Source organism: Pseudopodoces humilis, chromosome 18, assembly GCF_049639895.1.
Source record: "Pseudopodoces humilis isolate 2021_Gansu_Grassland_sample_001 chromosome 18, ASM4963989v1, whole genome shotgun sequence".
NCBI lineage: Eukaryota > Metazoa > Chordata > Aves > Passeriformes > Paridae > Pseudopodoces > Pseudopodoces humilis.
Window position 1 is genome coordinate 3925958 of NC_142217.1, and position 14921 is coordinate 3940878.

Genomic DNA, 14921 nt, shown 5'->3' on the forward strand with positions numbered 1-14921 from the left:
GGAGCTGGAGAGTGGGAGAAGGGAAGGAGCAGGGAAGCAGGGCAGAGGAGCTGCTTATTTCTCTGAATTGGAATTGCCAGCTTCGGCTGTGCTGGTGTGTGCCTGGAACTGCAGTGCCAGGCAGTGATTATGTCTGTGCTGATTATTTCACTGCACTGTGAACATTCTGAATGTGCTTCATGGGCTTATGAATTTGGCCCCATGACATTTGGGAAATGCCCTTTCCTTTTTATGCTGTTTTTTCCTTTCTCTCTGTGGGTTGCAGCCCCCAGTGGGGTTGGGATCCAGGCAGGGGATGGATCCCTCATGTATCCATTTGTCCCAAGGACAGAGCAGGGGGGAGGCTGCCTTGGGAATGGGGGCAGAGGCTTATTTACAGCACTGACCATAATTAAACCTTAGGGCTGGCTGGGAGGAAGAGGTAAAGATAAAAAAAAGACAGCAATTGTGAGTCTCAGTGAGAAAATATTGAGACTCACTGATGCAGGAGGAGGCTTTGGATGGCCTTGGAATGACCAAGGGAAACACTGTTAGCTAGAGACCTCTGAAAATTTTGCCTCAGGTCCACACATGTTTCAATTGTCATCATTTTTGAAAAGGCTTTGCTGGCACTGAGGAGTTGGAGAGTGTTAATCATGAAGAAGGAATTCATAAAGAACGTTTTCCTCCACAGAGTGTTTCAAATGTTCTGAGTCTACATGAAATGAGATAAAAAACATGCTTGTGTCCTTCCCTCGCTTGTTTTTGCAGGAATTAGCTTCTCCCTGCAGAGCACACCCATCAGTTTGAGATTTCAGTAGTCCTGGTGATGCAAGCTGCTGCTGGAGGGTCTCACTCCATGGGATTTGGCATCCTGACCTTTCTGCTTTATGCCCCTGGACACTGTCACAGCTGCTTCAGTTTTGCAGGGTTCTTCCTTTGGTCCCAAGGATCCATTAGCAATATTCCTGTCTCTGTTAGCACTGAGAGTTTGTAGAGCAGACAGTTTGTGTGATTGTCCAAAGCAGATTTCTGGGTCAGGATTTATTTCCTTTAGAGAGGTTCTGAGCTCTTTCTCACCAGGTACAGGTCACTTCCACTTGGAAACATCTTCCCTGCAAGCTTTTCCAGTATGAATTTCAATTCCCAGGACAGATATTTATGCCAAGTTGTGTTGGACAATTCCACTCTATCCCCAGACCTCTATTTCCAGCAACTTCCTCGTGTGCTGGGTGGGCCTTGGAGGTTCCTTTCTCAGCTTCCACACTTATGGAAACGAATTTCCACATGAAAGTGTAAAGAGCTTGTGTTCCATTCCACATTTCATGCTCTTTCTTTCCCCTGTCCCATGGATATTTCAGCTGAGTCCACATTTCCTTCCCACAAGTGCAGTCTCTGTGTGGAGGTCTGATCACATCAGAGTAACTGGTGGTTTTAATTATAATCATATTTTGCATAGAAAAAATCAAAGGCTCAGAAAAATCTTATTTCAATCCACAATTAATTAACTTGCCTCTGCCTGACTGGAATTGAAGAGACTAAAATTAGCAAAATTTGTGGCTAAATCTTCTATCAGCTGTTGCCAGCTGTTCATGTTGGGGGTTCTGGCTGTGCCTGATTCTGTGCATTCATATCTTACCTAATCTATCATGTTTAGCTTGTTTTTCACCATTAGCATTACCCAAATTTAAGCTAAATGTCATTTAAAATGGACTAGAAAGGTCCCATTCTGTGACTTTTTAGTGTCATGACCTTCATTTGGTTGGTTTTCCTTTGCACCAGGGTGGTGTAATAAATACATGGCTGTACTTTTCCAGCTCATTGATTGGGTTGTTTGCTCCAGTTTGGTTTGCATGCTTGGAAAGGTGTGGATGCTTTCTGTTTTGGATGTGTGTTAAAAAGTGCAGTCATTTCACAAACCAGTTCTGGTTTTTAATGGGCTGTTGGCTGAAGACAACTACCAAAGCCTGCTTTTCAAAGCAGCAGCAGTCATGTTCTGTGGGATGAAGACAAATAAACTCATTTTCCAAGGGATAAGTGATGTTTCACCCAGTGAGGATGTAAGGTTGAATTTCAATGCACTGTTTGACCTGGGCTTTACATCCTGACCCTCACAAAGCAAGCAGGAGCTCCATGTTTCAAATCAGACCTGTTTTTTTTCCATAGAACATTCTCAATGCTGACATTGTCTAGTCCCATTCTACCTGTGGCAGCTTTCCCAAGGCAGCTCTTTTCTCCTCTTGCAGGAAGCAGCCAACATGTTACGTCTCATTCAGAACAGGCTGAAGGAGGAGGAGCAGCACCTGCTGAAGAGTGGAAGTAAGTGGGATTTCCTTCCCCTCTTGAAGTAGCAGAGGAGTTGCTAAGTGCTGGCTACTCCATGTGTAAGTGTCCACTTCCAAGGGGACGTGGGGTGATGATAGAATCAGCAGGCAGGGGTACAACAAGTAGAGTCATGACAACTTGAAAGGACAGAAGTGAAATGTTCTGTGAAATGTTCTCTGGGAATGTTCCTCTGGGAATGTTCCCTGCCTTGCCAGTTTCACCTGCAGAGCTCAGGAATGACCACAGTCAGCCACTGAATGCTGGGCAATCCCAGAGCAGATTTAGGCTTCATTTTACTGCTCCCACCTGGGCTGGCTGGGGACACAGACTTGTCCCAGCACCAGGGGATTGCTGGCTTGAGAGCAGACTTGGACAGAGGAGTCTTCTCAGCCAAATGCTTCATGGAGGTGAATAGTCCTGCTGGTTTGTGCCTCATCACACACATGCTGGGGTGTCCTGCAAAACCAGAGTGTCCTTTCTGGCCCCAACTTCTGTCCTCAGCACTTGTTGAGGACAGAGTTTGGTTCTGTGTTCAGAATTATTCTTTATTACACAGATCAGAACTTTCCCAGATGAAAACTCACAGTTTAAAATCATCTCTGATATCATCAATCTTCTCAATAGGATCCACATTTGCCTCCCTGCATTTGTTTGATTTTAGTGTACCTGCAAAATGGGAATGCAATTAAAATTTGGGGGTTTATTTTTCCTTTTTTTTTTTGCTAAACTACTTCTTAATTGATTAGGATCAGAAGGGAATTAATGACCTCTGGAGACTCTGTAGAAAGCTCACAAACCAGATACTGCTCTTTTTGAACCAAACACCAGCCAGAACTTAATCATTAACTACCTCTGTGAACTTAATATTGCAGTCTGTGCATTTTTATTTGATAACTGGGAGAAACTAGGAAGAAAATTAATTCTCAGGATCAGAGAGAAGAGAGTTCATGAAAGCTGAAATTGAGTAAAGACGTAAAAGTTGCACTTCACAGTTTGTTTGTTGTCTGAGATTTTCAGAGCAAACTCATGAAAGAGGAAATTCACTGATCTCTGTCCATCTTTGATCTCATATCAATGAAGTGAAGAGTGAAGAAGTTTTAGCTGAAATACAGGATTTGTAATGTAAACTACAAAATGTGTAATTATTTTAAGGGTTTATTTGCATGAAAAAGTTCAAGTCCTGCTCTCTGACAGTTTTTGGGGTAAAAAAGTTCAGGAGGAGCTGGGCCTCAGTCACCAGTAACTGGCAGTGTGAGGTGTAACATGAAAATTTGCTGCCCTGCTTTGTCTGTGGATTTTCAGCTGGAAAACTGTTCTGTCATTTTGAATCTCTGAAAAAAAGGAACTTTGCCTTTTAGTGACTGATTTAACTGCCACCTAAGAATGTGATTATTACTTTTAATGACCTCAAATATTACCATAATACATCTTAATTCAAGTACCTAATTGTCATAATTAGCATTTATTCTAGTGAGAAGAGCACCAGGATCCTGCTTTCCAGAGCTGGCTCATTTATTGACTGTCCCAACACCTTGGCAAATCGAGTCATCTCTGTCAGCTCCACCCTACCTTTGTCTGGGAAAGTCTGCAGGGGAGCTGAGACAGGAAATTCGGCTCTCTGGGACTGTTTTCCAGTCAGGAGCACAGAGATTAATTAATGGAATGCTGTGAAGCTCCCCAAGAGCACAGTCTGCTCACACTTAACAGCCCTTAGAGCAGACCCCCCTCTCCTCTGCTCGTTATTAATTAAATGCTGCCCTTTAAACAATTCAAACCCAAGAGATTTGCTTTGGTGGGAGAATGCAGAGGTTGTTGTCTCACATTGCACAGTTGGTTTACAGAGCAGCTGTGTTAATCCCAGGGTCCTCATCACAGGAAAAAATACACATTTGGCACAAGAGGAAACAAAGAAAGAGCAGCAGAATGGGCTCAGCCCCACTGAGCAGCTTTGCCTGCCCACCCTCCCCCAGGGTTAATTGTGCAACCCACACCAGAAACAGGGATCACCTGAGGGTTGGAATTTCTGCTGGAGAGGATTCCCAAGGGACCTGCAGCTGGATCTGGCAGTGATTTTATCAAGACTGCTGTGAGCATGGTGAGGAAATGGTGTGAGGTGCTGCAGCCTTGAACACTTAAAGCTTGCAGCTGTCTGGGTTTTGGGTGCTGCATGCTCCTGGGAGGATGTGCCCTGTAACGAGCCAGTGACAGGGAAGAGTAAAGAACTTCACCATCAGAAACAGCTTTGTGAAGCAGGCTCTTGGAGGAAAAAATATTTCACAGAATCCCGGACTGGGTGGGAAGGGAGCTTAAAGCTTGTCCCATTCCCCTGTCCCAGGCTGCTCCAAGCCCCATCCAGCCTGGCCTGGGACACCTCCAGGGATCCAGGGACAGCCACAGCTTCTCTGGGCACCCTGTGCCAGGGCCTGCCCACCCTCCCAGGGAACAATTCCTGCCCAATTTCTTGTCTAAATTGACCCTGTTCAGTTTAAAACCCTCACTCCTTGTCCTGTCACCACAGACCCTGCTAAATACTTCATTATTGAGTAATGCCCCCCAAACAAAGCAAGGATGTTTCATCCAAAGTTTTATTCCATCTTTGGAAACTTGGGGATTTGTTGTGTGGGCCCCAACAGATACCAAGATGGTTGAAGTGGGCTCTGCTCTGACTTGGTCTTGCTCATGCAGCAGGTTCTGGAGATGAAGGGATGGGTTCCTTCTGTGCTCACTGGAAGCTGGGCAGGCTGGCCTGCTTCTCCCAGTATCCCAGGACTCCCTGGCTGATTCTGGAATGTTGGGGTGGGGGAATGAGCTGCTTTGGAAGAGATTCATTGCTTCCCTCCTCAGAGGGGCTGCAGGGGTAGTGCCCCCAAAAGGAGCAGGGCAGGTTCTCTCACTGCTAACATTTTGCCCCTGGGAGCTGCAAAACATGTCATGAGGCTTTTCTAACAGCATGAGCTGGCAGGTGGTGACAAATTTGTTGCCATTAACTGCTAAAAGTCAGCATCTTCTCTGTCCTGTGAGCACTGCTGCCTTCACCTACCCTGGAATTGATCAGCTCTCGCATTGTCTGGATCCCCTGACTTCATCTCCTGCTAATTTGGTAAGAAGGGCTCCAAATTAACATTTCATTTCTCTCTGCAGTGAAGCTGCAGGATTTTTGGTCAGCTGTCAGTTGAGTTTCAGGCTGAGAAGCCTAAATCCTGTTTCTCATAAAGGAGAGCTGTGGGATGGAGGTTGAGTTGTGCAGATCTGTGTTAAGAATAAAGTCCATGGATATGGACTTTCACATAAAACTGGCAAAATTGTTTAGTGTTACTGATCAACAGTCTGGTTCTTTTTTCTTTTGCTTCCACACATTGCAAATCAGCTTTTCTCTCTGACAGAGCAACTCCATAAAACCACTGCACTGAAAAAAATAACCAAAAAACCAACATTAAATTGTCTGAAATACTGTTCTTAAACAACACGAAGATTTTGAACTCTAGCTACAGATCAGGCTCTGAGTATTGTCTGCCTGATGAAAATACACACAATTAAGCATTTGCAGCAGTATAAAAATGTCTTTTGTGCTGAGCAGGGAGGAAATTGCTGTTATTTTTCTAATCTTTGCTTGTCAGAAGTTGTTCTTAGGCTGATCCAGGCAGTGGTGTCTCACTGCTGGTGTCTCTCTGCTGCCCCTGTGCCACATCCAGGACTGGTGCCACGGAGCAAATCCAAATGCATGAAACTCAGGGCTTGGTTTCTTTGTTAATTGCAAAGTGACAGCTAAAACAGTGTATTAGGCACTGCTTGGGTGAAGGCTGGAGATAGCACTCCTGTCAGGTGTGGGTACTGGATGCTCTGGTACTGGACTCTGGGAGAGGAGAGGCCAGGGAAGGTCGCTGATAACAGCAGAAATTCAATTTATGTCTGCAGGTTTATCCAAAATTACAAAAACTTCCTTGAGCAAAAAGGAACAACTTGCAATGTATCTAGGTTGAAATATTTTTTCAGACTCAGCAGCTTATTGCACTTACAGGTCTTTCTTTTTCTCTTTTTTACACACTTTTTCCAATGCACTTTCTCATATTCTTCAAGAGCTTTTTATCAATTTACAAGCAGGCAATGCAGAATCACAGGATCCCAGAGAGGTTTGGGTTGGAAGGGACCTCAAAGCCCATCCAGTTCCACCCCAGCCATGGCAGGGACACCTCCCACTGTCCCAGGCTGCTCCAAGCCCCATCCAGCCTGGCCTTGGACACTTCCAGGGATCCAGGGGCAGCCACAGCTTCTCTGGGCACCCTGTGCCAGGGCCTGCCCACCCTCCCAGGGAACAATTCCTTCCCAATATCCCATCCAGCCCTGCTCTCTGGCAGTGGAAGCCATTCCCTGTTGTCCCTGCACTCCAGGCCCTTGTTCAAAGTCTCTCTCCACCCTTCTTGTAGGAATATATCTGAATTATATTTTTTAAAAATTAAAATACTTTGTTTTGAAATTGTAAAAACATAAACTCCTTGAATTTTTCAAAATATTTCCTGTATTTCTTTTGACCAGTGCTGTGCCAGGATTAATTTCTATATGCAATATTTGCTGTAAAACTGAATTTTTCATTGACTCTGCCACTTTCTTCTTTTTGTGCTGCTCCACTCATTCCACCCTGCATCCTCTTGCTTGGTCTGTAGAATGAATAACCACTCATTTTCCCCAACATTTGGAAATCTGCACTACTTGAAGCTTGTTCAGCAGCAACCAGAGGATTTAACTGATGCTCCTGAGTGCACCCTTTCTACTCCAGAGCTGATGCTTTAAAATCTGCCAGCAGACAAAACAAAAAGCCCCATTGCAGCAGCTGTGGGATTTGAGGGGTAACTCCTGGATGATATTGCTGGTGCTCAGGGCCATCCATCTTCTTGTAAGAGACACTTGGAACTGCTCCACAGGAGCTTTGTGTTGTACTTGTTGGGTAATTGCAAATTCATCGTCTAATTTAATAGTGCTTGGATGGATTTTTTGGCATGTAAGGCTGTTAGAAACAGTTCTGGTCACCAAATATGACCTCTTTATCAAATGGGCCCAAAAATAACCTAACTGCTCACTCCTGCTCAGACTCCAAATCCCAGTTTAAGTGGAGCTTGTCATCCTGAGTTAATTTTAATTATTTCAAGTGGCTGAGACCTGTTGGTTCCCCAGGCAGTGGTTAATCATCCTTAATGATAAATTTGGAGTTTGGATGCTGTAGATAGACCAGGCTGGATGGACTTGGAGCAGCCTGGGTTAGGGGGAGGTGTCCCTGCCCATGGCAGGGCTGGAATGGGATGAGTTTAAACTCTCTTGCAACCCAAATTATTCCATGATTCTGTGATCTTAAAATGACCAGGCAAGGTAAATAAGTGCAGTTAGAGCTACCTCTGCAACCTTCTTGTTGCTGTATGTTGCTGTTACTGCCCAGTTTTTGGCTGCACAGCCAAAAGAACCAAAAAGTCAAAGAACATCCAAGCTTTCCACTGGAATTCCCGGAGTTACACACATCTGGACCTTGCTCAGTAGCTCTCAGTACCAGTCTGAATTCTTCTTAGAGACCAGATGACAGATCTCAGTTTTGTGCTGAGGACAAAGGACATTTCCTCCAGATATTTTTATACCCAAGCCTTTCTTTCCCTTCAGATGGCAGAGCTGTGGGTTTAGGAGCGTGCAGGCTGATCCAGAGCCTGGTGCTGTGGGTTTGCTGTGACAATAGGATGGGTTAGGCAGAGCTGAGGCTTTCCACAGGCACTGGGAGAAATCACAGTGGATATACACATCAAAAATCCCAATCCAAACCCCTTTGGTTTTTGCTGTTCCCTTATTTCCTGCTAGCCATTAACTGGATTTCATTTGGGATCAAGTGGCTGTCAGTTGCCCATTTGATTGTTCTCATGATGTTTTCTCACCAAAACCAGCATCCTGCTGAGTGCAGTAATTGCTGTGGAGCCAGTGCCTGTGTTTCCAAGGCAGTGATTTTCTACACAGCACTTCCAGCTAATTCCAGAGCATATCAATCAACAATGGCCACTGTGCTCATCATCCTCACCACAGTAACTTCTTCTTTTACAGCTGGATACCTTTACTTGAATATTGATATAAACTACCAAATCTGCTATGAAATCACCGCTAAGTTATTAAATCATGCTGCTTTTCCTTCAAGCATTGCAAATTACCAGAAATTAAATCATTTCAATATAGTATTATCTGTCCAGGTTTCAGCTGTGGCTTTTTTCTGGGAGCAGGAACAAAAATCCCACCTTTGGAAATCAGTGGAAGCAGGATGTATTTTTTGTGGCTGGACAGTTTTAAAGGAAACTAATTTAGTTGACTGAAACCCATGTTTATGAAATAGGAATGTTGAAATGAAAGGCAAGTGGGGTTTAAAATCCCACTGTATCCTCCTTCATGTAGGCTGATACTTGGAGTGTTTTCTGTGCAGCAGAGACAGTCACACCAGTGGGCCCAGCACAATTTACAGACTTATTCTGCTGATTACCTTTTCATAATAAAAATACAAGAGCTGCTTAAAACCTCAGTCTGAAGCTTCTGGAAGCTGCCAGCTTGGCCTCAACTGGAGGACATGGATTGCTGAATAATAATAAGTAAGTCTGTTGTGAGCATTCCAATAATCCTCATGTAAACCCATATAAATCTCATAAGCCAGCTCCATTCAGTGGGTTCTGTACTCCATGTACAAGCACATGGCAATTTCTGGTGCCTGTGGATTATTATCTTCATTGCTTTATGCTGATCCTGAGAAAAATCTGGGTTTTTTAATAAGGAATGTTCCTTGTCTCTCCAAAACTGATTGTAATTGGCTGTGCAGTGGTACACTTAAGATTGTGGCTTCTTCAAGGGCAATCAGTCTTTCTGCATTTGTTAGATGAAACTTCCTGAACTGACACTTTTTTATAAATACCAAGAATATTTTGGTGAGAACTGGGCACACTGGGTGTAGAGTGAGGAGTTGGTGGTGGAACACTGCCTAGGACACAGCACTGGGCTGGTGTTTAATCCTGGGAAAAAGCCTGTACTCAGCTTCTCTCTGTCTTGTGTTTTTGGGTAACTTTTTAGCACTGTGCTCTGGTTCTGTGTCCTTGGGATTCTGGCTCAGCACAGTTCAGCTCAGCTGATAACTCAGATTGTACCTGGGCAGAGCTGGGCTTGGTGACAGCGGGATTGAGCTTGATTGGAGCAGTATATTTAGTTTTGGGGAGTGGAAAAGGTGCTTCATGTCTTTTTATGAGGGAGCAGGAGGCTTGGAGGCAGGAATTTTGATACTGCTGAATTTGCATTTGCAGCTGTCACTTCTCTGAGCCTCTGGCACGAGTTCACTGCAGGGATGCTCCAAGCTGGGCTCTGTGTTCCAGGATTCCAGCCAGGCTGTTCAAGGAAAACCCAAACTCTTGCCGTGGATCCATAACAGGATTTGTTTCAAAGTCACAACTCAGCAGGAAAAGTGCTGTACTGTGGTTATTGGGAAGGAATTGTTCCCTGGGAGGGTGGGCAGGCCCTGGCACAGGGTGCCCAGAGCAGCTGTGGCTGCCCCTGGATCCCTGGAAGTGTCCAAGGCTGGACGGGGCTTGGAGCAGCCTGGGACAGGGGAAGGTGTCCCTGCCAGGGGATGGGACAAAATGGGCTTTGAGGTCCCTTCTAAGCCAGGCCATTCCATGACATGCTGGGAGTTCAGTTGATGAATTTGTATTTTCATTTGGCCTGAAAGGCAATCCAGGATTTTTAAAGGCACAGGGGAAGAATTTCTTCCCCATATCCCATCCAGCCCTGCTCTGTGGCAGTGGGGAGCTGTTGGTCCTGCTCAGCTGGCAGCTCATGCTCAGGAGATCCCAGACAGGAGCAAGAAGCACGGATGGGCACGGAATGGAAAAGGTTTGGCCAAGTAATCAGTGGGCTCCCTGCAGCATCCTCAGCTCCTGGGAGTGCTGCTGCCTAACAGGAACACAGATGACAAAGCCTGAAGGGGAGAAATTTATGCTAAAAATAAAGTAAATAACCAAGAAGGAAGAAAAAAATCCCACAAAATAAGAATGAGGACATTTTAGTAGCAGTAAGAGCCATCACACATGTGATAAATTCATTCTTTAATATATTGAGCACAAACTGGAATCCTTTCTGGAAGCTCCACATGGCTCCTCCCAAGGAGTTTGCCTGTGGAAGGCTGAACAAAACCTCAGTTTCATAAATGCCAGGCAAACAGAAGCAGCATCCAGGTCACACAGCAGTGAGTGATTCCCTCACTTGCCAAAGAAGAAAGTGCAAATAGAAATTATAGCTAACTCTGCTGGAGCCTTGTAATCTTCCCAGGCTAGCAGATACTTCCCTTGCCATTATTATTTTCTCATTAACTTAATATTGCAGTGAAAAAGAGGATGGGAAAATGTCTAATATTTGTATATTGTCCGATAATTAAATACTGCAGAGATGTGTCAGCTCATTACTAATCCTGATTAAAGTAGTTATTTCCATTTTCAGCTCTGACATGTGTGTAATTAAATGTACCTGGGAAAGAATTGCCTATTTTCTCTAAACAATCAGCAGCAAATGTTACTGTGCTGGGTCCTCCCATGGAGTCCTGTTGGGTTTGTGCTGGCACTGGGCTGGGAACTCTGCTTTGCATGGGGAAAAGGAAACAAAGGCAGATAATGAAAATATCTGAAGAAGTTCCTGCGTCTTTGGAAGCTTCCCTGTCTCTCCAGCATCTTGGGTTGGCTGTAGCTGCATTCCTTTATCTGGAGATGTGGAACTGTGCTTATCTAGCATTAAATGAAAGGCAAATAGTCGAAGGAGATGGGTTTTGACATTGCTGGTGGCAGGGTAAAACCAGGATAATAAACCAGTAAAACACATACTTCACAAATGCTTTTCAAAGAGTTTGATCTTTAAATCACTCGCTGAAGCAGCACCTTCATACCCAGAGGGTGTTTAAACAGCACCTTCATGCTACAGTCTGGGGTTGTCCCAAGGCTCTGACAGTGGGTGCTGCTTTGGCACTGCCATGCTGAAGGATTTCTCCTTGGGATGTGAACATTGGCTGTTTTCCTCTGCTCTCGTGCAGAGCCAACGCTCTCTGCAGCTGCATTTTCAATTCCTCTTGGGCTAGAACAAAGGTAGAGCCGCTGGTATCTCCTGTGTCCAGCTGCTCTTCTGGGCTGGGGGTTGCTGGGGGTGATATTAATCAGCTGGCTTTGTTTTTAACCAGGTAATGATGACTCTGACATAGAAATCCAGGAGGATGAAGGATCTGACAGCGAGAGGGATTTGCAGATCCCGAGGCACCGCATCAGCACGGAAGCTCTCCTGCCAGGTACTCTAACCCCTCCTGAGCTGCCTTGATCCACAAGGATGTGCTGGAATTACCTGAGTAGCTGCAAATGTGAGAAGCCCCTGTCACCCTTCAGGATATTGGCACTGCTCAGCTCTCAGGAGCTGCAGGAGGATAAAGCCCTGTGGAAAAAACAGCGCTTCCAGGGGAGCCAATGAAGGATTATTTAGTGGGGAAAAAAGTGATTGTGTGGGGAAAATCCCACCTTGGTATTGCCTTACACATTCCTGAAGCAGTTCTTTACAAAGCCATAGGGAAACAATGCCATTTCTCGTTACAAATGCAAAGCATTTACTTCCCTGTACCTTGTTGGCACCTTTTTAGCTGGGAAACCTTCAGTGAGTCAGTAAAGTCACCTGCACTGGCTGGGCACAGGTGGACACACCTGAGCTGCTGCTGCCAGGGTGGGATGTGAGCCTTCTGTCCTTCTGTCCTTCTGTCCTTCTTCCTGGGGAGTGCAGCTCCTCTGGCTGCTCCCACTGCTCACAAGCAGCTTAGAGGAGTTGCTGTGTGAGGGTCTGTTTTAGGTGGGAAATGTTCTGCTTAGTCTGGAGTCAAGCAAAACACAGCCAGGAAATCAGGGAAGTTCTTTTTGGTAGCAGTAAGGGATTCTGAACTGTCAGCATCAACCTCTCTGGGGTCTGGAGGCACCACTCCCGCTGGAGCCTGCTCCTTAGATAAACTGTGGGGTTTTGTTAGTGGAATTCTGCTTTCCCCTTTCTGACTGAGACCAGGGAAACAAGCTGATGTTCTCAAGTCAGTGTAATTCCAGCATTTTTATTTTCCCTTCCTCTGTTTTTCTTGAAAATTGAAAAGTCTTGTTCAGTGCTAGAAACACTGCTAAGGAATATTGTATATTGGCATTTCTCAAGGAAAGGTTTGTACACAGATTTTAGAGCTTTGGAAGGGACCCTGTAGCTGTCAGTGGTGCTTCATCCCAGAGAACACCATGACCTGAGTCCCTGCTGCTCTTAATAGCAGTTTTAGAGTTTAACTCTAAAAGTTGTAGATTTTGCTGTCAGATTTTTTTCTAGGAAGAGCTTTGTTATCGTTAATTACCCTTAATGGAAACTCAGTATTAGTTTATCAGACTTTAAGACCTGAGATTCATGTCAAAAGCAGCAGCTTCTTTAGAAAACCAGGGCTGAATATTCTCTGCCTGTTTGCTGTTAAACACACCACAGATCTGCTGGTGTTCTTTAGCAATTTGCATTTAAAATACACTTAATGATCAAGGCAGCATAACAAGAACATTATTTCTATTAATTACTGCTTTTTTCCTGGACTCACTTTAAGATATCTCAATCACTTTCTTTTGAAGCTTTGTGTTTTCTTACATGGTGATGCTGCTGAGCCACATTTGCTCTCCAGCTGAGGAGAAAGGGCCCACTGTGCTCAGTCCCTGTGGCTGCTGGGGTGCACTTCTACATCTCTAATTCCCAGGTTATCAGTGCTAGCAGATAAGGCTTCCTCCCTCTCTCTGTGGTGGGCAGATAGTCCAGTGTGTTTTGCTGTTAAAGAAGCAAGATTCTCAGGGAGAGATAATCCCTCTTTTTAGGCCAATTGGTATAATTGAGAAAAATCAGCACACTCACCCTCGAGAGCCCTTTCATCAGCTCAGTCTAGATGCAGCAAAATTCAAACTAAATAAAGGTTTAACAGTATTACTCCTGGTTTTATTCCTTCAGCCAATTAAAATTATAGGATTTGCTTTCCCATGGAACACCAAAGAGGGAGCTGGGGGAGACTTGTGTGGTGCAGAAAGAAAATCGACCCCTTCCCCACATGCAGAGAGGAACAAGCAGGAGCCCCTGGAATGGGCTCTGGAGCTTTGACTTCAGTGCTGCTGGGTCAGCAAACATGGCAAAACCAGTGTTAGGGAAGGGCTCTGATCCTGGAGGGAGCAGGGAGGTGAGAGTTTATGGCTGGGACAGCAGGGGCCAAGCTGCAGGTGCTGCCTGTGGGCCTGGGAAACTGCAGCTGCTTTATTGTCACAATATCACACTTAGAGGAAAGTCCCCTCCTTAAGGGGGCTTATTGTAGTAAATCCATGTGTCACTGATCATTTGCTTTTGTAGATTAGAGAATACCCTGATTTATCACAGAATCACAAACTGCTTTGGGTTGGAAGAGCCTTAAATTCATCTCATCCCAGCCATGGGCAGGGACACCTTCCACTGTCCCAGGCTGCTCCAAGCCCCATCCAGCCTGGCCTTGGACACTTCCAGGGATCCAGGGGCAGCCACAGCTTCTCTGGGCACCCTGTGCCAGGGCCTGCCCACCCTCCCAGGGAACAATTCCTTCCCAATATCCCATCCATCCCTGCCCTCTGGCAGTGGAAGCCATTCCCTGTGTCCTGTCCCTCCATCCCTTGTCCCAAGTCCCTCTGCAGCTCTCCTGGAGCCCCTTTAGGCCCTGGAAGGGGCTCTGAGGTGTCCCTGGAGCCTTCTCCTCTCCAGGTGAGCACCCCCAGCTCTCCCAGCCTGGCTCCAGAGGGGCTCCAGCCCTTGGGGAATCTCCATGCCCTCCTCTGGACTCTCTCCAGCAGCTCCACAACCTTCCTGTGCTGGGGATGCCAGAGCTGGAGACAATCTGGTCTCTACATTTTAATTTTAGCATTGTCAATGTGAATAAAATTTCACATCCATTTTTACTCTGTCTGGCAATAGATATTGGAGGCTGTGACAAATACAATGGACTTCTCTGAATTAGTGGTGGCACTTGCAGTAAGATTCTTGTCAGAGGGCCAAAGGACAAGAAATTATTCCAGCATTGAAAGCCTTAACCATTTGCAGTGTAGAGAAAGCTCTTGCCTGAAACAGGCCACAGATGAGTTTTTTGCAGCAGGATGGTTGTTCATGTGCAGCTGGGGTGAACTTTGGGGTGAAGGATGCACAGTCTTATCCTGGGAATGCAGAAGCTGCTGTGCTGGATCAGCCCTAGCATCAGCCAGCCTGCTCTCTCCCCAGCCCTGTCTGAAAGAAAATGTCTGGGGGAGCACTTGGGAAATTCCCTCAGGTTCCATGCTGCTCTCAAACTGTTTCAAACCCATCACTTGTGGCTTGCACAGATGTCAGCTAACCCTCAGTACATTTATTTTCTTCTAAGAACCTGTCCAGCCTCCCCTTAAACTAAATAGATTTTTGTTACCCACGCTATCAGAAGTGACAGATTTTGAGGTGATGTTATAATTCCATGTGCAAATCCATCTTTTCATTCACTTGGACTGAAATTCACTGTGGCATCATAAGGATCTCTCCCTTTGCAGGGGTGG

At 45.5% G+C, this 14921-nt stretch overlaps 1 protein-coding gene across 2 annotated transcripts in view; it reads left to right on the forward strand.

Moving 5' to 3' along the window:
- Positions 1–14921, forward strand: part of IFT38 (intraflagellar transport 38) — a 55204-nt gene that overhangs the window by 33509 nt on the left and 6774 nt on the right. For both annotated transcript variants that reach the window (XM_014252513.2, XM_005522814.2), the window contains exons 9-10: positions 2226–2298; positions 11525–11629. In XM_014252513.2, coding sequence (XP_014107988.2) covers positions 2226–2298; positions 11525–11629 — 178 coding nt within the window. The remainder of the gene's footprint in view (positions 1–2225; positions 2299–11524; positions 11630–14921) is intronic.